At 39.8% G+C, this 27,173-nt stretch overlaps 1 protein-coding gene across 2 annotated transcripts in view; it reads left to right on the plus strand.

The window, feature by feature from the left end:
- Positions 1 to 27,173, plus strand: part of helq (helicase, POLQ like) — a 43,811-nt gene that overhangs the window by 12,431 nt on the left and 4,207 nt on the right. The window contains exons 5-16 of one of the 2 annotated variants that reach the window (XM_052041262.1): positions 5,716 to 5,788; positions 7,384 to 7,481; positions 9,965 to 10,063; positions 10,405 to 10,550; positions 11,283 to 11,522; positions 14,325 to 14,466; positions 17,438 to 17,542; positions 18,329 to 18,551; positions 19,103 to 19,260; positions 23,886 to 23,984; positions 25,408 to 25,581; positions 26,719 to 26,832. In XM_052041262.1, the coding sequence (XP_051897222.1) occupies positions 5,716 to 5,788; positions 7,384 to 7,481; positions 9,965 to 10,063; positions 10,405 to 10,550; positions 11,283 to 11,522; positions 14,325 to 14,466; positions 17,438 to 17,542; positions 18,329 to 18,551; positions 19,103 to 19,260; positions 23,886 to 23,984; positions 25,408 to 25,581; positions 26,719 to 26,832 (1,671 nt within the window). The remainder of the gene's footprint in view (positions 1 to 5,715; positions 5,789 to 7,383; positions 7,482 to 9,964; positions 10,064 to 10,404; positions 10,551 to 11,282; positions 11,523 to 14,324; positions 14,467 to 17,437; positions 17,543 to 18,328; positions 18,552 to 19,102; positions 19,261 to 23,885; positions 23,985 to 25,407; positions 25,582 to 26,718; positions 26,833 to 27,173) is intronic. The other variant, XM_052041270.1, reaches the window with a different exon arrangement.

The following is a 27,173-nucleotide window of genomic DNA, read 5'->3' on the forward strand; positions in this document are numbered from 1 at the left end:
TTATACTAATCCCAATTTTTGTTTATTCTTCCCCTCTTTTCTATCAACTCCCCCAGATACTATAACTAGCCTGGTAAATTCACCTACTAGCATGCCTTTGGGATGTAGAAGAAGAACAGAGCTTCTGGGGGTGGGGGGAGCCCACACACGAGGAGAAAATGCAAACTCTATGCTGAAACTGGAGATCGAGATTGAACCCACATTACTAGAACTATGCAGGCCCAATAGTGGCACAGGTAGTGGAGCTGCTGTCTCACAGCCCTCGTGATAGGTGTTCAATCCTAACCTCAGGTGCTGTCTGTGTGAAGTTTGCATATTATCCCTCTGACTGCTTGGATTTCCCCTGGTGCTCTGGTTTCCTCACGCATCTGGAAGGCATAGGGGTAGGTACATTTAGTTGACTGTAAATTACCTTGGTGTGTAGGTTGAATAGTGGGGAGTTGATTCACCTGTGGAGGGAATACAATGGGATTAGTGTAGGATTAGCCTAAATGGGTGCTTGGTCAGTGGGCCAAAGGGCCAGTTTCCGTGCTCTATGACTTGCTGCTGCTTTTGAGGAAGGTCACACTGCAATCTAGTGGCCTCCGTGGCAAAGTCTGCTTTCATTGGGTATCAATTCAAAATGAGCAATCAAGCTAGCTAAATTGCCTATCACTAAAGAATTCTCATAGCCTACCATGTAGCATAAACAGTTTTTCAATTAACTACTTAAAAATTGCCAGATGAATATTAAAACATAATTAAAGCTGAAAAATACAAAAATAAAATGTAGACAGTCTTCTATTTTAATATATGCATAAAGGAATTATAATACACTTAATCTCTGGGACTGTATAGCTGAACAGTAATTATGACAGTGCCATTAAAAGCACGTGTCAATGTCAATTTGGAAAAGCAAAACAAATTGCAGGGTATTTTAGAGTGCAATTGGGATAACTTAATTTCACTTCAGTTTAAGTAATTTCTTTTGATTACGTTGCAGAAGCCTGTAACCACCACAACTCCAGGAATTGCACTGAATTGCTAACAGAACCTGTGGGCTTTCTCCATTAAACTGCTTATGTGCAGAAATCCCAGCATATTTGACAATCCTAATCATGCTAATTGTTTTGTCATCACTACTAGAGCAAAATCTGGTCTGTTTATGTGGAAATAAAGTGGATGCAGCACAATCTTCAACTTGCCCTCTGGTGCTTCCTAACTTGAATTAATTTATTTTTCATGCTACAGAAACACAACAGTACAGCACAGGGATAAGCTCTTTGGCCCATGAGGTCTGTGCTGACCATGATAACAAATTAAACTACTCCCATCTGTCTGCACATGATCTATATCCCTGAATTTCCTGCATGTTTATGTGCCTGTCCAAATTCCTCTTAAATGTCAATATCATATCTGCTTCCACACACCCCCACCCCCCACCCCTCTTTTCCTGGCTGCATGTTTCAGTCACCACTTTTTTTTCCAAAAAAACTAAGCTTGCCTCAAAGGGACACTTCAAACGGTCTTTCTTTTTAGCTTTCTTGTGTGCAGTATTACAGCTTTTGTATAATTTCTTGCTCCTGTATTTTGGAAGCAAAATGGTTAAATTGAGTGAAAGAAGAATGAGCAGTATCCTCAAGATTTTCATGCAAAATAAAATGCTGTTCATTATTACTGTATTAATATGCAGTATTAATACTGACACACAATATGGCTGTGTCACTTGCTAGATGGTCGTTAAAGATACCTTTGCAATACACAAAAGTAAAGTCATTAGCTTTTATCATCTTCAGAATCATTGTGAAAGGCCTTGTGTATGTGGGAAGCAGTATGTGGACCCAGCCCGTCCCTTGTGCTTGCCTCTTGGGTGATGCCTGTAGTGGTACTTGCTGCAACTGTCCAGCTCAACGTTCTGTTGGCCTCTTTGCTGCAGCCATTCTGTGGGTGAACCAGTCCGTCAGTGGCAACCAGGTCACAAACAGCAGAATCTAAAGCCTCATTCAGGGACAGCCTAGATAGCCTTTTGAGGGCTTGAAATAAGACCAAAAGAAAATGGAAACATTCAACAGGTAAGACAACATCTGTGTTAATGTTTCAGGCCAAAGACCTCTCATCAGAACTGGAAAAATGAGAAAACAAATTGGTTTCATGTTGCAGAGTGGGTGGGAGAGGAATGGATAGCACAAGGGAATATTTCTGATGGGATGAGGCAGGGTCACCGTTTACAAAGCCATCTGGTTGATAATGTGGACAGTTAGAGAGGGAGGGAGAAACAGCAAAAGAACTTGTAAAAACTGAATTGGCCATCTTCACAATGCTCCACTCGTAACCACTGCAGTAACGAGGCCAACAGAATGTTGAGCCTCTTGGTTGCGATGGATAAGTACCACTACAAGCTGTATTCTGCTTTAGTAGCTTGTGCTGTCAGGGAGCCTTTTCCACAATTTCTAAACCTCTCTGGAAATCAGACACAAAAACAGTTCAAGTATGTTTAAATAATTACAAAATGTATTTAGTAATTTAAGAAACTAAAATTATTTAAATCCACGTTAGTATATTAAAACAATTAAAATTTTCAGAAAAACCTTGCCTGCATTTATAATGCATATCTGGCCCTCAGAGTATATTATGGTAATTTCTCACCTAACTTCCAGCTCACTCTGTACTTTGATGCTGCACTGCTGAACCCTTTGGGTCATACGCTGCAGTTGGTTGGCAGCACTCCATAGAACTGCCAGCTAGCTGTTAGCATAATCAGGCCCAATATATGGTACTTGCCCACAAATTATGCAGAAATCCAGGCTCTCCAATTTAAACAAATTCTTTCCCAAGTAGCATTAGAGCTCCACGTAAATGTAATAATAGGTGGAGCTGTGCTTCAAATTCAGTTGAGCAAGCAAATTGTGTCAGGGACCATGTACAAACAAGTGCACCAACAAATAAGGCCAAAATACAAAGAAAAAGTTAACATGTCTAAAGCTGTATATTTTTTAAAAAACACATCTAAAGGTGACGGTATCAGGAAATTTAGGATGTTTTAACAATTGTGCAATGTTATGGGTCACTTTACTCTTCATAGACATTGCAACAAATTGACAATCACACTTAAGAGTGTGTGAGATGTTTTTATTAGAACAGTATGATGAGGAGCCAACTAGGGAATAGACTAACCTAGATTAGGCATTATGCAATGAGAAGAGGTTAGTTAATTTCGTTGTGTTGGGAGTCCTGTAGGGAAGAGTGACAATAACAGAACTTTTCATGAAGATGGGAAGTAAAGTAGTTCAGTCCCAAATTGGGTTCCTAAGTTTAAACAGAAGGAATCACAAAACTACAATGAGTGAATTGGTTATAATAGATTAGTGAGTTTCATTCAAAAGCATGATGGATGGATAGACAATGGCTAACAAGCAAATACAAGAACTACAACACTTGTGCTTTCCTTTTATGGAGTAAAATTGCAAAAGGAAAAGTGACCCAACTATGGCATACAAAATAAGTTGAGGATAGTATTAAATTCAAAGATGTAATATTCACTTATCAGTGCTTGTATCCCAGCTTGTCATTATATACATCAATGATTTGGATAAAGGAACAGAATACAAGTTTACTGATGACACAAAACTGGGTGGGATTATGAGGTGAATGCAGAGAGGCTTCAAGGTGATTTAGACAGGTTGAGTGAGTGGGCAAATATATAACAGCTGCAGCATGATGTTAATAAATATAAAGTTTGCCACTTTAGTAGATAAAAACAAAGGCAGAGTATTATTTAGAAATGGATTTGGAAATGTTGATGTGCAAAGGGACCTTGTTGTCCTACAATCATTGAAAGCAAACTTGCAGGTGTAGCAAGCAGTTAAGAAGGCATATTAGCTTAATTGCAAGAATTTTTGGATACAGTAAGGAGGAATCTTACTCGAATTATGAGGCCTTGGTGAGACCATAAGCTGGAGCATTGTCTGCGATTTTGATCTCCTTTAATAAAGGATAAAGTTGCCACTGAGGCAGTGCAGCAGATGTTCTCCAGACTGATTCTGAAGGTGGCAGAGCTGCTGTATAAGGAGAGATGAAGTCAGCAAGGCCTGCATTCACTGGAGTTTGGGGAAAAATGAGAGGGCATCTCTGAAACTTGCAAAATTTTGACAGGGCTAGACAAACTGGATGCAGGGCAGATGCTTCTCCTTGCTGGAGGATTGAGAACCTTGTGGCCATGGTCTCAGGACTGAGATGAGAAATTTCTTCACCCAAGGTGGTGAATCTGGGGAATTTTCTACCGTAGGCGGTAGAAACCAAGTCGCATTTGATCTGGTAGATCGATTTCTAAGCACAAGATATCAAGGGGTATGAGGAGAGAGTGGGAATATGGTATTGAGGCAGAGTATCAGTCATGAACACATTGAATGGCAGGTCAGGTTTGGAGGGCCAAACAGCTTATTCCTGCTATTATCTACATTTCTATAACAGGATACTGCCTTGCATTTACTATACTCTGCACATTCTTTTCCCACCTGTGTGGGATATGAAAGTTGAGAAACCTTTAGCAGTAAAGGAAGTGGAAAACAATTATAAAATCTAGTTATTGGTTTGAGTTAGGGAGGGTGGGTTGACGGCAATGATTTTTTTTCTTGAATCCTAATTCAAAACATGGTGTGAAAAACTTCTTTATAGGTTGTAGTTATTATCTAAATACACTATTTTAAAAAACTCATCTGTGTGTATTTACTGTTATTTCTGTTTTGTTATTAGTTACTATTTCAATATTTATAATAAAATTTGCTCATGCAAATTTGTCACACCATCTGCCAATGGTGGTGCTGTTCAATGTTTACTGCTAAGAAATACACAGGAAATGCCTTTCCCCAGAGGTTTTACCCATTGCAGTGACTTCAGAATTTTAATGGAAATGCAGTTTACATGGAAATTTCTGTATCTGGTGGAGCAGAAATCCTGAGAAAACAAACCTCTTGTGTAATCCTGCATACAAACCAATAATTTTAATTACAACTGGCTTCTTACTCCTTTAGTTCTTAACTGCATCATTTTGCATTCCCCCTATCAAGTCTAATCTTGAACATTGACCTAAATTATCTCAGCTGCTAACTCTGGAAGTCATTCTACAACCTCTCAATCAATGTATGAACTTTGTGTCCAACAAGATCTCTTATATTTAATCTTAACAATTCCACTAATCTACACCCTATTTTGTACTGTACTTCAATACAGTTTTCAATGAATTGTCTGTTCCTAAATGTTCCGTGATGATTGATCCTAAAATTCTCAGCGTCAGCAACTGCCTCTAGATTCTTCTCCATTTTAGCTCCTTAGCCACTACCCCAATCTAACCTCTAACAAGATCATTATTCTTCCTGTTGAATCTTCTGTTTTGCTATTGATAAGTTTGTCATACATGTAAATAACTGATGGCTAGGTCAATCTGTCTTATTCAGTCACGTTATTAACAGAGCATTACCCTTGCACTGCTCGTCCACCAGCAGGTATACATATTCTTGGGAGAGACTGTTTCAAAAAGTCATCTCCACTGTTGCCCTCAATTCCCCAACCTCCCCCACAGCCTCTTCTCAGCCATTTGTCACCTTGTCTCTATCCCCACTAATGCATGATGACAATTTTTTTTACTCCTTTCGAAAGTGCCTTGTGCATTTTTCTAAGTTAATAATGCAAAATAAAAGCACACAATTATCATTTAAGCTTTTGCTATTTTAATCATAGCTGCACATGCTTGGTGAAGGGAGCCGTGGAGCAGTACTGGAAATGGCATTGTCTAAAATCCTCTACACGTGCAGTAAGTAACATTCAGCAACATTTTGGTGATTTGTTATTGTTCAAATCTCTGTGTGCAATCCCTTCCCTCTTAGCTTTTTCAGTGCCATGTCATTTGCTGAGCATAGAAATGGGTCTGAATTATTGGCACAAGCAGTACATACTGAACTGTTTCTCAGTTTGGCTGAAGGATGTGGTCAGAAGACCTTCATGCAGGTAACCTGACCAGGATTTGTCAAAGCAACAATACATAGAGTAGATAATAATTTAATGCTGTGAAGGCATTGGGGAATTGGGAAGCATGGTTCTGCTACTTCACAATACTCCCCAAGCATTTGCTATAAAATTCCTCACTGATTTCAAACTTCTGATAGTTTTTTCCTCACTTATAGTCATGGTGCTACTACTGCCCACCACTCTTACAACTGATAGATGGGACCATGCTTGTATTTTACACCATTATGTGATCTTTTTTATATTTAAAAAAAAATTGATGCTTATGCCCAGAATTCAACAAAAATTGATAAGCTAAAAGTAGGGTGAACTTTGATTTTAGATAATAGAGCATACTGAATGGCTGATAAGATACCAAGTGGAGGCTGAACTTGAGTTCTGTTGTGAATCTGTATTTAGATGAAAGTAACCCGACAACTTAATCTAATGATACAAATGACAGAAGGAGTGCATCTCGTTGTAAATTACAAGAACGAAGTAAAAGGTTTAACCAGCATCTGAGCCCTGGTGATAATAAACCAATTTACCACGATGTGTGTTTTATCATTGCCACACGTACTGAGGTACAGTGAAAAACTTGTCTTGTATATAGATCATTTCATCACATCAGTACATCAAGGTAGTACAAGGGAAAAGCAATAACAGAATGCAGAATGAAGCGTTAAAGTTCCAGAGAAAGTGCAGGCAAACAATAAGGTACAAGGGCCATGATGAGGTAGATTGTGAGGTTGAGTCCGTCATTGTACAAGAGGTCCGTTCAATAGTCTTAACAGCGGGATAAAAGCTGTCCTTGAGCCTGGTGGTACATGCTTTCAGGCTTTTGTATCTTCTGCCCAATGGGAGGGGGGAGAAGAGAGTGTGTCCAGGGTGGGAGGGGAGGGGTCTTTGATTATGTCGGCTGCTTTACCAAGAGAGTTCATGGAGGGGAGACCCCTCCTGGCATATATCTAGTATTTCAATAGTAAATAGAACAATATCCATGAGCCATTTTAATAATTGGTTGGTGCTTTTGAATAGATAATTATTAGTACAATGTGCAGGTCCCAGAATATTGGTAACTAAAGGGTTTATTTGGTAAATAATTTGAAAATGAAATTGGGAAACTTTGGTTATTTTAAAAATTGAAAGAATTTTTTAAACCAAGCTGTCTCATAAATGGTTCAAGGAAGTCTAAAGAGATTTCATGTTCATATTGATTATCTACTGTCAGATTAACCATCAGAGCAAGCTTAACTATATACAAATAACTATCTCACTGGTATTGGTTTATTATTGTCACTTGTACAATATTATTGTCACTTGTGGAAAAGCTAGTTTGCCCAGTTCCAAATAAATGACTGCATGCATGTTTGACGTTTAACTTTTTTTTGTTTCTATATCCAGAAACCACACAAATCATTGGAATGAGTGCAACTCTGAGTAATGTTACCGACTTGCAGCAGTTTTTGAAGGCAGAACATTATACCAGTAACTTTCGACCTGTGAGTGAGAGGAAAAGTAATAACAACACAGATGTTCTGTATTTAAATCTTTTTGAACACCTGTTCAGTTTCATATTTGGACTTGACTTTTCTGTTTCTGACCCCAAATTAATGCTTGCAAGCTATATCTTTGTCAGTAGTTAATATTTAACTATTATAATTAGTTGAGATAATTTTCAGATAACACACATGTGGGATGTTAATGATACTAATTCTTACAAAGCTATGAAGGGAATCTGTTAAAAAATTCACCTGTTGTATTTGGTAACTTGTCTTTTTGCGTGCTTATTATGTAAGGAATTGGTATTCCAGATAAATCTTGAATACAAGAACAGAAAATAAAAGCATGTAACTAATGTCAGTGTGTGAGTACAGTTAGGATAGGCAAAGGCATAAATAAGGATTATTAACTTCAGGTTTTTAACCAATCTGAAACCCAGTTTAAAGAACAAAAGCAGTAAAATGTCAGTGGGGAAAATTGAGCCCTAAAATGTGTACATTTGTAGACTTTCGCTATTTATTGACTTGAAATATTCCCGAATCTCTTCAAAGCAAGTCCAGGGAGAATATTGGAATGCATAGAAATGGAAAAATCTCTTTATAGCTTGATTAAATGTAGTCAATTACATAGTGGGAATGATGTAATATAGTCAATTAAAGTTAGAATAGATGTTGTTGCAAATACAGCAGGAGATCTAGAACATTGCTTTTCACCAATATATAAAATTTATATCAGATTTATCTACAAGCCCTTGCTGCTCTGGAGTCATAGAGCAATACAAGCACAGATGCAGGCCCCTCAGCCCAACCAGTCCATGCCAACCATGATGCCCCATGCCATCTAGTCCCAATTTCCTGCATTCAGCTCATATCCCTCTAAGCCCCTTCCTTCCTTGAATCTAGAATCTTTTGTTTTCTGACTAAAGAGCCATTTAAACATGAGCTGCTCTTTGTTACTTGGTATTTCATTTGATAATTAAAATTAATTAAATGGGGAAATCAGTGCTACTCCGTTTTTTTCCCTACTATTACCTGTATCCCAGGATTTACTGATTCACTAGCTTGACAACGAAATAAGAAAAACTAGACAGTAAATGGCAAAATTGATTTAATGATTTTGTTTCATAGCAGTGTAGATCTTTCAACAGTCAATCTGAGCTTTTTTTATGAATATTCCAATGATAATTCCCAAGCAAATATTGTAAGGAAAGTCCAGGTACATTTTGTAATTGTGAAAATGGGATATGCATCTGTCGTCCTTTAACTAGGCTGAGTATTTCTTGAGCTATAGCATTTTAATTTATTGAGTACAGCAAAGAGTACTCTAGAATCATTAAAGTATCACTAAGTCGGTCTTATAGAAAATTTTGCCCTGATTAACATCAGTGGCTAAGATGTTTTATTCAGTTTTTGTGACAATATTATCAGTAAAAAAAAAACTCGATGCACAGGTTGTGGCCTCTCAGTGGTTTTTTTAGGTTCAAATCCTAACTAGAATGAGGGGGTGAAAATCTCCTCTGTCAGCTACCTATAAAGATACTTTATGAAATGATATTGAGCAATCCCAATCCAATAGTGTTACACTTTTTGTAGTGAATGCCAATACAACACTTATAGATGTGAGAAATTTAAAAATATCATACTAGTTGTATAAGTTGTTGGTGAAGCTGCGCTTGGAGTACTGTAAACCTTTTTGGTCACTCTGTCATAGGGAAGACGTTAAACTGAAACGAGTGCGGGAAAATATTTACAAGGATGTTGCCAGGACTAGAGGGCCTGAGCTATAGGGAAAGGTTGGCCAGGCTGGGGCTGTATTCCTCAGTGTAGGAGAATGAGGGGTGATCTTAGAGGTTCATAAAATCATGAGGGGCACAGATAAGTTGGATGGTAGCAGTCTTTCCCCAGGGTAGAGGAGTCCAAAAGTAGAGGGTGCAGATTTTGGGTGAGGGGGGAAAGACTTAAAAGGGACTTAAGGGTTAACTTTTTCACACAGGGTGTTGAGTATATGGAACAAGCTGCCAGAGGAAGTGGTTGAGGCAGGTACAATAGTATCATTTAGGAAGCACTTGGATAGGTACATGGAGGGACGGGGCTTAGGGGGATATGGGCCAAACGCAGGAAATTGGGACTAGATGGGTGGGCATCATGGTCGGCATAGACTGGTTGGGCTGAAGGGCCTGTACCTGTGCTGTATTGCTCCATGACTCCAGTGCAGCAAGGGCTTGTAGATAAATCTGACAGAAATTACTGGTGCAGAGGAAGTTTTGTTTTGTGTTTGGCTGTGTTGCATACCTGATCTTGGTGTGCTTGTTCCTGAAATGGGATGTTTGATATGCAGAAAATTTTCACTCCAATTACTAATATCCCCTTTGAGCAAAAAAAATGTCAGAAACATGATGCACGTTCTGATACGTTAAGTAAATGACATTCTTTTATTGTGTTTTTTTTCATTTTAAACTTCAGTAAAATTATTTTTTTTTTAGATCCAATTAAAAGAATATGTTAAAATTCGTGATAGTATTTACAAAGTGGACAACAAGTCAGAAGACAGTTTTACATTTGCTCGACTATTGAACTACAAGGTAAAGTACAATACAAAGTGATTCAGCTGTCCAAAAAGCAATGTCTAAGCTGATAACCTAACTGCAATTCTAAAGCAAGTTACCAGTATACTTCTATTTAGATACTTATAGCTGTGGGAGTATTTCTGCATACGTATTAATTTGTTAAAACATTCCAAAGTGCTTCAAGCAAAATTTGATACTGAGCCACATGAACAAATATTAGGCTATCAAGACTATCGATATTGTTATAATAGTGCAACTAGAATAATCAATCAAGAAAAATTATGATATTTATCAGAATGTATTGTTATTTGTGGGGATAAGGTTAAAATTTCTTCCTGTTTTGTTTTTCCTCATAGTATTCAAGTGAAATGGAGAAGATTGATCCAGATCATCTTATTGCACTTGTGACTGAAGTTATCCCAAAGCATTCTTGTCTTTTGTTCTGTCCGACCAAAAAGAATTGTGAAAATGTGAGCAAGATGCTCTGCAAGTATTTAAGCAAGTATGCACACACTTATTCCACATTCACATTTTGGAATTTCATTTGTTGCATTTTCAAGCAACCACGTACGTGAGTAAATTATTAATAATAGACAACAGGCTTGTTGGCTTTGAATTCCGATCTCTACTCTGATTCAACCATTTAGTGTTTAAATGGGTTTCACGTAACTTCTCTCCAAATTCCAATTTGGAAGGAATCATCTTACACCAGCTCTGGTATAAATACATCTTGATATATTACCTTGCCTGAAAGTAGTAATAATGCAATCACTAATCCAGCAAGTAAGAACATAGATGGTAACCAGTATCCTCACTAACAATTACTGGCAAAAAAAGACCCAAAATGGTATTGGATCAATCATTATTATAATAATAGAGAGCTGTTATAATTACGTCTTTACACTAAGAGCTGTAAGGCTATGAAATTTATCTCATTGGTTATTGTTTGAGATAGGGACAACGTTAATACTCCAGTGTTAGATAGAGTAAAACAATAAAAGGAAAGGGTTGAAGGGATATTGGCGAAGTATGGGTAGGTATAAATAGGACTGGATTCGCATGATTTGGGCATGGGTGAACCACAAAAAGTTTGTTTCTGTTTTGTGACTTGTGTATTTCCAAATATAAATTCTGTAGTAAATCAAAAACATTGAATGCCATATTTATATTCTTAATTTGCTGTTATGTTCAAGTGCTTATTTTGTTAATCCTCTGAATTATGTGCTTTTCCCAGGTCATTTCTTTCTGTGAAGGAGAAAGAAAAGTGTGCTCTTATTGAGGAATTGAAAAATATCGGAAATGGTATGATATGCCCTGTTTTACGTGGAACTGTACCATATGGATTAGCATACCATCACAGCGGGCTGACGAATGATGAAAGAAAAGTTATAGAACAGGCCTACTCTGCAGGAATACTCTGCTTGCTAACTTGTACGTCGACACTTGCTGCTGGTGTTAACCTGCCAGCTCGGAGGTCAGTGCTAAATCGTTACTGAACCATCATTTGTGGGTTTTCTTCCATTTTATCAGACTTGCAATTTAAGAATGGCATCAGAAGGATGTACTGCAATTCAGCCAGATGAGTGTATGTGAATCAAAGCAGAGGGTTGCCTCCCAGTATTGTGGTCCATGACTAGAGGACATGGAAATTTTTAAAAATCACTTACCATAAATACTTAAATACTGCCATACCTGGTATTTCTTTTAAAATAGCTTGTTATTTGCTTGTTATACTTTTTGATGCAAGTTGAATTTTATAGAGTGATATCACAGTTGTTACTCTGGGCATCTTTTTTGCACAGCACATCTGAGCAATTATAGCACAAGTACTGCTTGTGTTCTTTGTTCAACCAATCAATTCCAAATTTTTCAGTGCAATCTTCCCATATTAGCACCATGTGCACCAGGCCCCAAGATGGTTTACACCCATAGAAAAAGCAGCTGAATTGCAAAGGTGGTGAGAATGAGTGTCCCATATTAAAGTGTCATTTACAAAGTGCAATACCAAAAAACCACCAGTTAAGCTGAAGTAAATGGAATTAAGGGGAAACCATTCTTCAGGCTGGAGTTAGTTGGAGTTTTAATTAAAGTGTAGTTGTCAAATGTCGTTATATTTATTGCCAACAGTCATTTATGTCCTCAAAAAAAAAAAGGCTAAAAAGAAATTTGGAACAGGATTAGGGTGATGTTATCTGGAAAGACCTGCTATAGTGGGATCTGTGCTTTTCCTGATAGAACCTTGCTGTTCACATCAACCCAAAAAGGTGTACTCCCTATGGCATAAAAAACAGAAAATCCTGGAACCCCTCAGCTGATCAGGCAGCATCTGTAGAAAGAAACAAAGTCAACATTTCAGGTCAAAGACTTTGTCAGAGAGAAGGCAAAAGAGATGGGACAGTGGAAGCGAACAACTTCAAGGCTGGAATTCTGGAAGAGAAGTTGCAGTAAATTCAACACTAAATAAAAAATCAAAAGAACCTTATGGCATTTGGGCGGCAGCAATGCACACAATATCTGCTCTGGAGGAGAGAACCTGCAGGGGAGAGGGAGTGAGCTCCCAGATTTCTACCAAGGGAGACTGAAGTCCTCATCAGAGAGATGCAAGCCAGGAGGGAGGTTATGTGCATCAAAGGAAATGGAGATCCATTAGAGCCACGTTAATAAGAGCTTGACAACATGATTGTGGATTAATTTGACTAACACTGTGGGTGCCATGTAACTCTGGCAATATTATGATCTCCAGTCTGAAGTTGATTATCTCAGAAATCATCTCCCATAATTGGACTCCTCTGGTACTCATAATGGCAATCTCTTGAGGGAGGATCTTGCATGAAATGCTGAGGAATAGAAGACAGGGCAGATGTTTGATCTCCTAATCCAATCTATATTGCCTGGTCTCTAGGAACCCTTGATTATTCATGGGATTGAAAATGGCAGGGATAGGTGAACATGTTAGTCAAAAGTGATTGCTCTTCAGCATCTGCAGATTTTTTGATTTTTCAAAAAATTTGATCATTCTAGTCTCAAACATTGCAGATGCTGTAAAATGAATAAAAATGTGCTGGAAGTACTCAGCATATGAAGCAGCATTCTGTGGAGACAGGAGCAATGTTTTAAATCAATGACCATTGATCAAATATTTTGATAATGAATAAAATCCACTTATTGTGAACACTGAAGTGTGCTGCTTGTACTGCTGAGACTTCATCAGTTCTTCACCATTGTAACCTTGAAATAATCAATTGTGATCATCGCTTAAAAGGAACTTCAGTGAGTGTTCCATGGGGGGTTTCTCATTGTTGAATGAAACTTGGCTTGAAATGTTAGCCTAAACTCTTCTCCCTTTCTGTTGTATCCCAATCTGATCAATAAATTGTAGTGTGCATTATTCTTGGCTTCATTAGCTGCACTGTTGAATAGTTATTGTTGTTGGATAGCAATCCAAAGGATGCAAACTTTCAACTATTATTTAGACCAGTTGAATAGAGTTCCCTGAAGAAAGTGTATTTGGACAGCAATTTGAGTACTTTGTGGCCTGCCACATAAGGAAATATTGTGACAAGGAGCCATTTCTGTAATTGTATCATGGATTCATCCATATGCTATCATCAGCATAGGGGGGTTTGCAAAGCAGGATACAATAGATTATTTTGTGATCTAGGCACATGGGGGCGAATGGTGATTGGTAATGGTTAGTGTGTGGGTTGGATTATTTGGTTTGCAAAGGAAGCTATCATTTTGTAGGCTTCTAGGAAAAAAATGTATTTATTAGGGAGTTGCTTTATATGTCCTTTAGACGTTGCCAGTGTTCTCTGCTGGAGGATGAGGTTGTGGATTATTGAGCAGGAGCATCCCCTTGGTAAGGCCCATACATTAGTGAAGGAGTCACATCGCTGAAACATCCTGTTCTATTACTGCACATACATTTATCTATCGAGGAAAGCAAACTCACCAGCCTCACCCAACAGCTGCATCGTTGATAATATAATCTCCATGCTTGTGGGGGAGAAAATAGTGACTTTCGTCTTTCACACAAATTCCAGTGGAATTAAAATAAAAGCTCTGAATCCAAACTTAAATCAGGTCTGAAATTTAGTCCAATGTTTATTGTGAGAGGTTGGGGAAAGGGGAGCCAATGGGCTGTGAAACATGAAACCCTAAAGCCATTGCTGAGGAGAGTCAGCTATTTGGAAAAAGTCACTGTTGGGTTGATCTATTCCTAATACTCCAATTTTTTTTTCTGACTTTACTTGTGCTTCCTTTTTTTTTAACATAGGGTTATTCTGAGATCTCCTTATGTTGCCAGGGATTTTCTAAAAAGGAATCAGTACAAACAGATGGTTGGGAGAGCTGGCCGAGCAGGTATTGATACTGAAGGAGAGAGCATTCTGATAACACAAGAACAGGATAAGAAGCTGGTAATGTCATTAATTACAATAAAATGTCTTTTTTTAAGATTAGACATGACTGCTAAACTCAATGGGATTATTTCTGATGCTGCTTATTGTTTTATATCTATAATTATGTTCAAAGATTAATGTGCTGGAAGCAGGTGAAAATATTCAGTTTATTTAAGCTAAAATGTACTGTTTCACTCAGTTCAGAGGAAGCCTGACATTTGCCACCCAGCACTCCTCCTTGAATATAATGCATTTTCTCTGTCTTAGAAGGTAGTCTATGAGGTGTAGAGAACTGGCCAACACACACAAGATGCTGGAGGAACTCAGTGGGTCAGGCAGCATCTATGGAGAGAAATGAACAGTCAATGTTTTGGGCCAAGACCCATCAGAAAGAGGGCAGAAGCCAGAATAAAAGGGTGGGGAGAGGGGGTGGAGCACAAGCTGGCAGGTGATATGTGAATCCAGGTGAGAGGGGGAAGGAGGGAAAGTGGGAAAGATGTGAGAAGCCAGGAGGTGATAGGTGGAAGAGGCAAAGGGCTGAAGAAGATGGAATCTGTTAGGAGAGGATAGTAGACCATGGAATAAAGGGAAGGAGGTGGGGAGCCAGAGGGAGGAAGGTGTGGGTGATGGGCAGGTCGTGAGGGTGGAGAGGGGAAAGAGAAGGGGTAAAAGGGCCAGAGGGATAAGGGAAAACAAAGTGGGGGGGGGGGGGAACAGAGACTACCAAGATGAAATATGAGGTGTTGTTTCTCCACCCTGTGTCTGGCTTCCACTTGGCAGTAGACGAGGCCATGGACAGACAAGTCAGTGTGGGAATGGGAAGTGGCATTAAAATGGCTGGCCACTGGGAGATCCTAAGGCGGACGGAGTGAAGGTGCTGGACAAAGCAGTCCCCCAGCCTGTGTCGGGTCACACCAATGTAGAGGAGGCCGCACTGGATGCAATAAATGACACTGATGGATTCACATGTGAAGTGCTGCCTCATCTGGAAGGACTGTTTTAGGGCCCTGAATAGTGATGAGGGAGGAGGTGTAGGGGCAAGGGTGTAACATTTGGGACGGTTTGCAGGGATAACTGCCTGGAGAGGGATTGGTGGGGAGGGACAAGTGGACAAGGGAGTCGCCGAGAGAGTGATCCCTGCGGAGAGGGGAGGGGAAGACGCGCCTGGAGGTGGGATCCCATGGGAGATGGCAGAAGTTGTGGAGAATGATATGTTGGATGCGGAGGCTTGTGTGGTGGTAGGTGGGGACAAGGGGAAACCCTATCCCTATTATGTTGGGGGGGGGTGGGGTGGGGCAGATGTGCGAGAAATGGTGGAGATGCAGATGAAGGCTACATTGATAGCAGTGGGGGGAAACCCTCTTTCTGGGGGGGGAGGGAGAAGGACCCCTCAGATTTCCTAGCATGGAAAGCCTCATCATGAGAACAGATGCGGTGGAGACAGAGGAACTGAGAAGGAAAGCCCTTTGCTGCTTCCACCTATCACCTCCCAGCTTCTCGCATCTTTCTCGCTCTCTATCTCTCTTCTCCCCCCCCCCCCCCCCCCCCCCCCCCCCCCCCCCCCCCGTACCTTCCCCCTCTCACCTGGATTCACCTATCACCCACCAGCTCGTGCTCCTCCTCCTCACCACCCCCCCCCCCCCCCGCCCCCTTTATTCTGGCTTTTGCCCTTTCTTTCCAGTCCTGATGAAGGGTCTTGGCACAAAATGTCGACTGTTCATTTCTCTCCATAGATGCTGCCAGACCCGCTGAGTTCCTCCAGCATTTTGTGTGTTGCTCCTGATTTCCAGCATCTGCGGTCTCTATTGTGTAAAGAACTATCCAGTTATTGGTTGGGAGATGAGCAAAGATGAAATACTTGTTCTCTGATATTGCATGCATTAATGACAAACAAAACAGTAAGAGATTGTATATCCAAGTTTGGAAATTATACTAAATTTGGAGTCACAGGAAATTACAAAGTGAAAAAAGATGAAGCAAATGGGTAGAATATTGCAGCTGGAATTCAGGGAGGAAAAATGAGGTCGTTCATTTGAAATCTGAGAGGCAAATATTTGCTGAATGTTAACCTAGTTGGAGTTATGCAATAACAATAGGATTCGGGTTCCCATCTGCATAAATTGCTGAGTAGTAGTCCACAGGTAGAAAATTATGCAAAAATGCTAATAGAATATTTGGCCTTTATCTCAAGGGGCTTAGATTTGAAAAGTACTGGCTGTCCCTGGGTTACAAACGGCCAACTTGTGGACACCCCTACATGCTAACAAGCTGCCATAATATTATATTGAAAAGCCTGACGTGCGTAATATCCATTCTGACAAATGACAGAACTAGTTGTCTCGCTCCCTCTCTTGTGCGCTCCCCCTCCCCCTCCCCCTTTTTAGTAATTGTTCTCATCAGTCTTGTATGCTTTTGATGCCATTAATTACAATACCATGGAGGTATGGTTCCATATCAATTGATTTTTGTGTATTTTCTAACATACAGACAAAATTGACCTGTGGATATGTAAAAATGGAAGAAGATCATTACCTGGCGGTGGAGTGAAATATTTCATACTAAGAGTAATTTTCAAACACTATCAAGGATATTGTACTTAGTTTCAAAGCATTGAAAATCAGGAATGTAGAATGACCACAGGAGTGCAGCACAGTCATTTATTTTAGTAAGAAACTGAGTTTTTAAAAAAAACTGAGCTTTACAAAGCTTGCACTCACCAGGGCCATTCTGACAGTGCCTGCTAAACTGGCAACCACTAACGAAGTCTTCAGGTGCTTGGGAAAACCACCATCTTCAGATTTTCCTCCAAGTCACACGCCATCCTGACTTGGAAATGTATTATTTCTTGGCTCTGTCTAAATCCTAGAACTCTTTTCCTCCTCATCTTTCACCACCGCCACTTCCCACGCCCACCCACCACCCCCCCCCACCCAAGTTGCTGTTCTACACTGACCAGATTAAAATTATGCTTTCACATCTTTGTCTACAGGTTGCAGACTTGATAAGTAGACCAATGGAGTGTTGCTATAGCAATCTTATACAAGGCAGTGAAAAAGGAATTAAAGATCTGCTGCTATCCCTTATTGGGCTAAAGGTATATAATCACATACTATAAAAATGTAACAGTTTATTGGCACTGTTCACTTGAACTAATGGGCTGTAACTGGTTGGATGTGATCACACAAAAGCACAAGTCCAGTATTTATACCATGGATTACGTGCGCACAAATCACTTGCGTATCTTCTCCAAAGTTCTTGTTCTGCTATTTTAGCAGAAGTGTTAAATCTTAGTAGTGAAATTTATCTCATTATCTAAGATCATGAGGAATATCAGACAAATGTGTTTTTAAACCCTCAATGTTTAATTATCTTCTAAAGGCTGCTTTTGCTCAGAACAGCTGTCACTGCAGCAGTTGATTATGCAGTATACTCAATGTATGTTGAATGATTATATAATCATTACAAGTGATCAACTAATAATTAAAGATTGACTATTGGGAAATAATATAGTTGGTATGTATTGTTGCCTGGAGATTCATATAAAAGCTATAAAGTGTTTGAGCAATAACAGTGCCATGCAGAACTGCCAGCATTTCCTTTGTAAGTAGTGCATTGTTCAGGATTCCTGCACAAATATGGAAATTGTGAACCTGTAGGTTGCAGTTTACCAACTTTTTCCACTCTGCAATTCCTCATGACATCTCTATTTGTTTGAATGAAGAGGAATAGCTGTGAGGAAGCAAGGAAAGGACTTTGGTATGTTACATGATTTAGCTAAATGTTTTTAATACTTCAAAAGTGTTTTTTCTGTGGCAGCTATGGAGAAAATGTCAGCTCAGGTTTACCTTTCACTTAAGTCTGTATTGCCCTCCCCCTGCAGGTTGCCCAGACACTTGATAAAATTGTTGAGTTCATGGAAGGCACTTTGCTTGGTGTGCAGTGGCAACACCACTTCAAAGAAAAAAGCCTTTTCGAGGTGATAGAACAAGCTCTTCAACCATTGATGGAAAAAAGTTTAATAAAGGGCCGAAGATCAAGGAGTAGTGAAGATGAGATGTGCTGTCAACTGGAAGTCACAAAGCTGGGCCTTGCTACCTACAAAGGTGAGCCAGGCACTCATTTTCATCTGTAGATTTGTTTAATAAAGAGTACCACCAGACTTAAGGAGAGCTTCTACCCCACAGTGATAAGGCTATTGAACAGGTCCCTTATACAATGAGATAGACCTATGACCTCGCGATCTACTTTGTTGTTACCTTGCACCTTATTGCACTGTACTTTCTCTGTAGCTGTGACACTTTACTCTGTACTGTTACTGTTTTTACCTGTACTACATCAATGCACTCTGTACTAACTCAATGTAACTGCACTGTATAATGAATTGACCTGTAAGATCGGTTTGTAAGACAAGTTTTTCACTGTACCTCGGTACAAATGACAATAATAAACCAATACCAATACCAAAATCTTATTAACTGTAGGTATTAAAATATAGTGAACTCTTCTTGTGAAGTGTTCTTCATACAAGTGCTGCACACTTAGTGAACTTCCCACCGGACAGATTACTTACTATATTATAACCAACTAGATCTGTTGTAAGTGTTTCAGTCTCTTTAGTGGGTAGGTTCACCAATATTTATTGATTTCCTTCTAGGATCAATAGACTTGGCTTACTGTGATACTTTGAACATGGATTTGAAGAAAGGCTTGGAGGGATTGGTGCTTGATAACTACTTTCATCTAATCTACTTGGTAACACCATATGATATGGTTTCCCAATGTACTCCAGACTGGATGATTTATTTTACACAGGTAAGGTATGGTATGGAGATTTGCCAAGCCATTCACAGCCACACAAGTACCACATCTGAATCACTGTTTAACTTAGCGCATACTCTTGTATCCAGAGGGCAAAATTAAACAAGTCAGTTATTTAATTACTAGCAATAAGGGACTTGGAAAAGTTAGAACTGCATTGGCTGGAATAGGGAAAGTTTTGAGAGCACAAATTATGGATTTTTTTAATAATCCAGTTTATTATCACCGTGTCGTGAAATTTGTTGTTTTGCGGCAGCAGTACAGTGCAAGACATAAAAATTACTATAAATTACACAATAAGTGGTCTGACAAAAAGGAATAACAATAATTGAGTATAAAATTATAATTAGACTGAGAAGCAGAAAAGAAAAATGGGAGGGTTTGTCAGTACAAAGTCATTTCAGAACATGGAATAGAACATAGAACATTATAGCACAGTATAGGCCCTTTGGCCCACAATGTTGTGCCGACATTTTATCCTGCTCTAATATATATCTAACCCTTCAATCCCATGTAGCTCTCCATTTCTTTATCATTCATGTGGCTATCTAAGTGTCTCTCAAATGTCCCTAATGTATCTGCCCCACAACCTCTGCCAGCAATGCATTCCACACACCCCCACCACTCTGGTTTTAAAAAAAAACTAACTTGCCTCTGACATTCCCCCTTGTACCTTCCTCCAATCACCTTAAAATTATGCCCCCTTGTGTTAGCCATTTTCACCCTGGGGAAAAAGTGTCTGACTGTCCACTCAATCTATGCCTCATATCACCTTGTAGACCTGTCAAGTCACCTCTCATCCTCCTCCTCTCCAAAGAGAAAAGCCCTAGCTCACTCAACCTATAAGATATGCTCTCCAATCCAGGCAGCATCCTGGTAAATCTCCTCTGCACCCTCTCAAAAGCTTCCACATCCTTCCTATAATGAGGTGACCAGAACGGAACATAATACTCCAAGTGTGGTCTAACCAGAGTTCTACAGAGCTGCAACATTACCTCAGGGCTCTTAAACTTAGTACCCTGACTAATAAAGGCCAACACACCATATGCCTTCTTAACAACCCTATTGACCTGTGCGCAGCAACCTTGAGGGATCTATGAACATGGACCCCAAGATCCTTCTGTTGCTCTACACTGCTAAGAGTCCTGCCATTAACCTTGTATTCTGCCTTCAAATTTGATTTCCTGAAGTGTATCACTTCACACTTTTCTGGGTTGAACTCCATCTGCCACTTCTCAGCCCAGGTCTGCATTCTATCAATATCCTGTTGTAATCTACACCAACCTTCTACACAATCCACAACACCACCAACCTTTGTATCAACAGACTTACTAACCCATCCTTCCACATCCTCATCCAAGTCGTTTATAAAAATCACAAAGAGCAGTGGTCCCAGAACAGATCCCTGCAGAACACCACTGGTCACCGACCTCCAGGCAGCATACTCTCCATCTACCACCACCCTCTGTCTTTGGACAAGCCAATTCTGAATCCACACAGCCAAGTTTCCCTGGATCCAATGCCTCCTTACTTTCTGAATGAGCCTTCCATGAGGAACTTTATCAAATGCCTTACTAAAATCCATGTACACCACATCCACTGCTCTACCTTCAATGTGATTTGTCACATCCTCAAAGAATTCAATCAGGCTCATGAGGCACAACCTGCCCCTCACAAAGCCATATTGACTGTCCCTAATCAGCCTAAGCTTCTCCAAATGCCCATAAATTCTAGCTCTCAAAATCTTCTCCAGTAATTTGCCTGCCACTGAAGTAAGACTCGCTGGTCTGTAATTCCCAGGGTTATCCCTACTCCCTTTCTTAAACAAAGGAACATTTGCCACCCTCCAATCATCTGGCACTACTCCTGTGGCCAGTGAGGATGCAAAGATCTTCACCAAAGGTGCAGCAATCTCTTCACTCGCTTTCTGTGATAACCTTGGATATATCCCATCCAGCCCCAGTGACTTATCTATCCTAAAGTTTTTCAAAGGTTCCAGCACATCCTCTTTCCTCACATCAACATGCCCTAGCATTTCAGCCTGCTGTACGCCATGCTCACAAACATCAAGGGCTCTCTCGCTGGTGAATACTGAAGCAAAGTATTCATTAAGGACTTCCCCTACCTCTTCTGACTCCAGGCACATGTTTCCTCTTTTATCCCTGATCGGTCCTACCCTCACTCTAGTCATCCTCCTATTCTTCACATACATGTAGAACGCCTTGGGGTTTTCCTTAATCCTACTCGCCAAGGCCTTCTCATGTCCCCTTCTAGCTCTCCTAAGTCCATTCTTAAGCTCCCTCCTGGCTACCTTGTAACTTCCCAGAGCCCTGTCTGATTCATGCTTTCTAAACCTTAGGTAAGCTTCCTTCTTCCTCTTCAAGATATTCTACGCCTCTTGTCAACCACCATTCCTTCACTCTACCATCCTTACTCTGCCTCAATGGGCCAAACCTATCCAGAACTCCATGTTAGTGCTCCCTGAACAACCTCCACATTTCCTCTGTGCACTTCCCCAAGAACATCTGTTCCCAATTTACACTCCCAAGTTCCTGCCTAAATAGCATCATAATTCCCCCTCCCCCAGTTAAATACTTTCCCATATCATCTGCTCCTATCCCTCTCCAAGGCTATGGTAAAGGTCAAGGAGTTATAGTCACTATCTCCAAAATGCTCTCCCACCGAGAGATCTGAAACCTGATCAGGCTCATTGCCTAGTACCAGGTCCAGAATGGCCTCTCCTCTAGTTGGCCTGTCCACATACTGTGTCAGGAATCCTTCCTGGACACACCTAACAAACTCTGCTCCATTTATTCCCTTTACACGAAGGAGGTGCCGATCAGTATTCGGGAAGTTGAAATCACCCATGACAGCAACCCTGTTATTTTTGTACCTCTCCAAAATCTGCCTCCTGATCTGCTCTTCAGTGTCTCTGCGACTGTTGGGCGGGGGGGGGGGGGGGGGGGGGGAGATGGTGGTCTGTTGAATACTCCCAATAGAGTGATCGCTCCCTTCCTGTTTCTGACTTCCACCCACACTGACTCAGTGGATGATCCCTTCAGGACATCCTCCCTTTCTACAGCTGTGACACTGTCCCTGATCAGCAAAGCCACTCCCCCACCTCTTTTACCTCTGTCCCTTTTGAAACATCTAAACCCTGGAATATCCAGCAGCCATTCCTGCCCTTGTGACAGCCAAGTCTTTGTAATGACCACCACATCATCATTCCAAGTACTTACGCATGCTCTAAGTTCTTCACCCTTGCTCCTGATACTTCTCGCATTAGATTAAACACACTTCAGTCTATCCAACTGACTGCAATTTTGCCCTTTCAACTGCCTATCCTTCCTCAGTCTTTCTACACTCCATCTACTTGTACACTAAATGCACCAACTTCTGACCTTTCACTCTGGTTCCCATCCTCCTGCCAAACTAGTTTAAACCCTCCCCAACAGTTCTAGCAAACCTGCCCGCAAGAATATTGATCCCCCTACAGAATACTGATGTGAAATTTGCTATTGATACCAAATTAAAAGTATTTGAAGGGAAATTGTAAGCCCTGGTGAAAATATTAAAGGATGCAGAGAAAGAATAAAAAAAGAGATCAACTAATCCATGGCAAACTGATATAGCGACTGTTTTTATCTTTACTGAAGTGGTTCCATTCTGCAGCGGTATTAGATATCACGTTACAATTGACTTTAAAATGTTTACAGCTTGTAGATCAAATATCATTTTTCAACAAATCTCAGAAGGAATATAGTTTAGATAAACATTATCTAAATTTTCAGATACGAGATGAGTCAGTTGCTGCAGAATTCCCAGCCTTTGACCTGTCCTTGTAGCCCAGTATTTGTGACCAGTCAAAATGAGTTTCTTATTGACGATGACCCTCCTGGATGTTGATGCCAGGGGACTTGGCAATAATAATGTTGTTGAAAGTCGAGGGTAGACTTTCTCTTGTTGAAGATGATGATTACTAGGCACAAATGTTACATGCCACTTGTTAGCTCAAGTATAAATAAGAATTTAAGAAGCCACAGGACACCAGTTACCCCCTTATGCCAGCTCTGCCGTTCCATAAGATCATAATTGATTCATTCTTGCCATCAACACCACTTTTCCTGTTCTCCCCATACCCGTTGACTCCCTTGACATTAAATGTCTATCAGTCTCCTCCTTGAATCTACATTTACTTTGGCCTTGTTGCCTGCTGACCATGTGATGTAAGGAACATCACTGATAACCTAGCTGAAGGGAAGATCATCAGCGTGTGGAATATAACACTTCAAGGAGAAATCCCCTCCCCCTTTGGGCAACTTGGAATGATAAATATGTACATTTCACTGACTCCTACATCCCAAAATCAGGTTGAGCTCTTAACTTTTACATAAAGATTTCTACTGAAATTGTTAGACTGGACAAAATTATTATATAAACACTTGATCCTCCTCGTGCCATATTCTCTTTAGGTTATAATATTAGGTTATTGAGGTCAATCATAATTGCTTCAGAGTATGTATTTATTTCTGCGTGGAGATTAGAGAAATATTTAAGTATGTTCACAGTGCAGAATTTGCTAAATAATAATATTAACAAATGTTTTGTTCTAATCCCAGTTTCATCAATTGGATTTAATTGAACAAAATGTCTTTGCCACTGTGGGTGTACCAGAGAGCTTCCTTACAAAGAAGGCATCTGGTCAAGCAGTCAAGAAGGTAAGATTTTGCACAGATTTAAAGAAAAAACAGCCTTTATTATTTGTAAATTCCAATCAAAAGTAGATCTTTGAAAATCTGAAAGAAGGTTTTCCACATTCTTTCTCACAATCAATCAAGGGTTTAGGACATCTTTCTACCTAAACGATGCTCTGTAAGTGGAGGTTGTAGTGAAGCACCTTAGGATGTTTTCTCCTCGAAACTGAAACTGGCTTGGGAAGGTTTGTGTTTTAACTTCTATGTTTAAATCACTTGGGAAAGAGGATATCACTACAGCTATTGTGCTGCTGCTTTGTACCATTCCTGTCCTTACACAATTAGAGTTTCATGTTTATTATTTGGATAATTCCTTAATCAATTGGCAGGAAAGCTGCGCACACCAGTTGAAACTATTGTTTGTGTACTTTAGTATAATGAAAATTAGACATGGAAATTAGACATTAGACTCAGCACTCAGAGAACAACGTATTCTCTCAATGTTAAAGCCAACATTTCTCCTCAATTAACACAACACATTGATCATTACATTGATCATCTGGCAACAGTGTTTAGATTTCAAAATTAATTTCTATGCCTTTATGGATCTGAACAGTCCTTATATACATGTAGTTCTTAAGTGAAAATTCTTAGAGGATTTTTCCTTCATCAAAAATGGTTTCACTATGTATGAAATAAGTGGCTCCAGCTCTTTAACATTCAGCAGTATAATTCAGGAAAATTAAATAGAAAATTGAAATGCCGTCAAATGCATCTTAACTAGTAATGGTCTCCAGAGGTTTTATTTCTAATGGGCGAGGATTATTAAGATTTCTACAATATTTGAAAACCAGGGTAAGGTGCTATATACCATTCCAATTCTACTTTGCTAAACATGTTGCTTTAATTGGGATATTCTTGTAGCCTAAGGCCTCAATGAAATGGCAGAACTAATCTTAGTGGATTAGGATGGTGCATATAATTAGTGCCAAAAGGGCCTAATAAGAAGAATATCTAGTTGATCTCTTCTGAGACACCACCAAGATCAGCAGTGGCAGGACCTGAGGATTACTCTTGTTTTCTCATTGATAAGAAAACATATGTTTTTAATGTTGATCATGAGCAAATAAAAATGTAATGGAATTGAATCAGCTGGAATACCTGATATTGTTAATATTAAACTGTTTGTAAATTGAATCCAGGACCTCCCCAGTTTTTAACCAGGCCCAACCTTGTAGTTAAATTTTCAGATCAAAGTTGAGCTTTTGATGAAGAAATATTAATAGCCAAAATCCTGCTATTCGTGGAATGTGATTCTTGCATCTAATGTGTCCCTGTTTTGTGTAATTACATTATGAATATGTATGCTTTTTGATGAATCTTACCAAACAGTGCAATATCACTTCAGGCTATTGCAAATATTCAAACATATTTTTTATTTCTTTAGGCTGTAAATGGGTTTGTCATTAGACGGTTCTACCTGTCCTTGGTCCTTTATTTGCTTTTCAAAGAGATGAACATGTGGGCTGTGGCACAGAAGTTTAACCTACCCCGTGGCTTTATGCAGAATTTGTTGAGTTCAGCAGCAGCTTTCTCCTCTAGTGTCCTGCATTTCTGTGAGGTATTTGTAAAACTTTAATTATTTCAGAGCAGTTTCTTCCTGTGGTTAAAGTTCCATAACATACCTAGCGAATTTTTAAATGATAAAGCAGAGTTACAAACATTTTGGGCAGGCACGGTAGTGTAGTGGTTAGAATGGCGCTATTACAGCGCCAGCGATCTGGGTTCAATTCCAGCCGCTGTCTGTAAGGAGTTTGTATGTTCTCCCTGTGCGGGTTTCCTCCCACATTCCAAAGACGTATGGGTTAGGAAGTTGTGGGCATGCTATGTTGGCACTGAAAGCATGGCGACACTTGCAGGCTGCCCCCAGAACACTATATGCAAAAGATGTATTTCACTGTGTGTTTCCATGTACGTGTGACTAATAAAGAAACCTTATATTTGTAAAGAATAGCATCTGTAATGCAACTTTATAAGCAACTATTTAAACACTAAAAAATTTGGATGTCATCTTGAGTGTACTGTTTCTCATTTTATGTTTAAGCAATGCCTTTACTTGAGCATCTGAGTCATTCTGCAGAATTGTATTGGAACAGGGTTTTCTCTTTTAATCCACAGACCAGCCATGATCTGCATTTCCATATTTCCTTACAATATGGGAGATAATTTGATCCATTGAGTCCATGCCAGTTCTCAGAGCAGTCCCGTTTCTCTCATTTATTTCCTTGTAACCTATTCTCACTCACATGCATTAACCATCTGCCCCCACCAATTCTCCCAGCAGCCCCCACACACTGGAGGTAATTTACAATTGCTAATTAACAAACAACCAACATGCCTTTTGAGATGTAGGAAGAAACTGGAGTACCCGGGGAAACCCACAGTCACAAGGAGAACGTGCAAACTCCACGCAGCACCTGAGGTCAGGACTGAACCCAGATTGCTGGATATGTGACAAAGCTGCACTACCTGCAGCACCTCCGTGCTAATGTATGGTCTACTGCTGATCCTGTCAGTGCACCTATTTTTAACCACCGTGTTTTTTAGGATCTATTTGAGAAATGACATGAAACACTTGCTATCACACATCTTTGCTGTACTTAATCCAAAGCACCACTGTTGAAATAACATATCATCGGCTTGTACAGATGAAAGTTCAAAAGTTTAATTTGATCTGCTATTGTTTTATCCTCCATAGGAATTGGAGGAATTCTGGGCATATCGGGCTCTCTTTACAGACCTCACGCAGAAACTGTCATACTGTGTGAAACCAGAACTTATTCCTCTTATGGAAGTATCAGGCGTCCTAGAGGTTTGTAAATTGGATTGTTCTCTTTTATAAAATGCTGCAGTTAGTTATAAGGTCTTGCAGCATTTGGATGTAAAGAAGGAAAATGCAGCTGTTTCAGATTTGGGTTATTGTGTCTGCAGGATGAGATGCAAAAATCTTGGACAAGTGGTTTGGAGGAGGAAAAATGCACAATGTAAACTTTCCACTCTGCTTAACCATTGCTTTAAAAAGCATGTGTCCTTATGAATGACCAGAGGCTTTGATTGTCCTGGTCAAAATCACAATACAAGTACAGGGAAGTACAGTAAATCTCCATTAATCCGGCATTCGATTGTTCAGGAATCCTGATGGTTTGGCATCTA

This window comes from Pristis pectinata, chromosome 2 (assembly GCF_009764475.1).
Source record: "Pristis pectinata isolate sPriPec2 chromosome 2, sPriPec2.1.pri, whole genome shotgun sequence".
In the NCBI taxonomy this organism is placed as follows: domain Eukaryota; kingdom Metazoa; phylum Chordata; class Chondrichthyes; order Rhinopristiformes; family Pristidae; genus Pristis; species Pristis pectinata.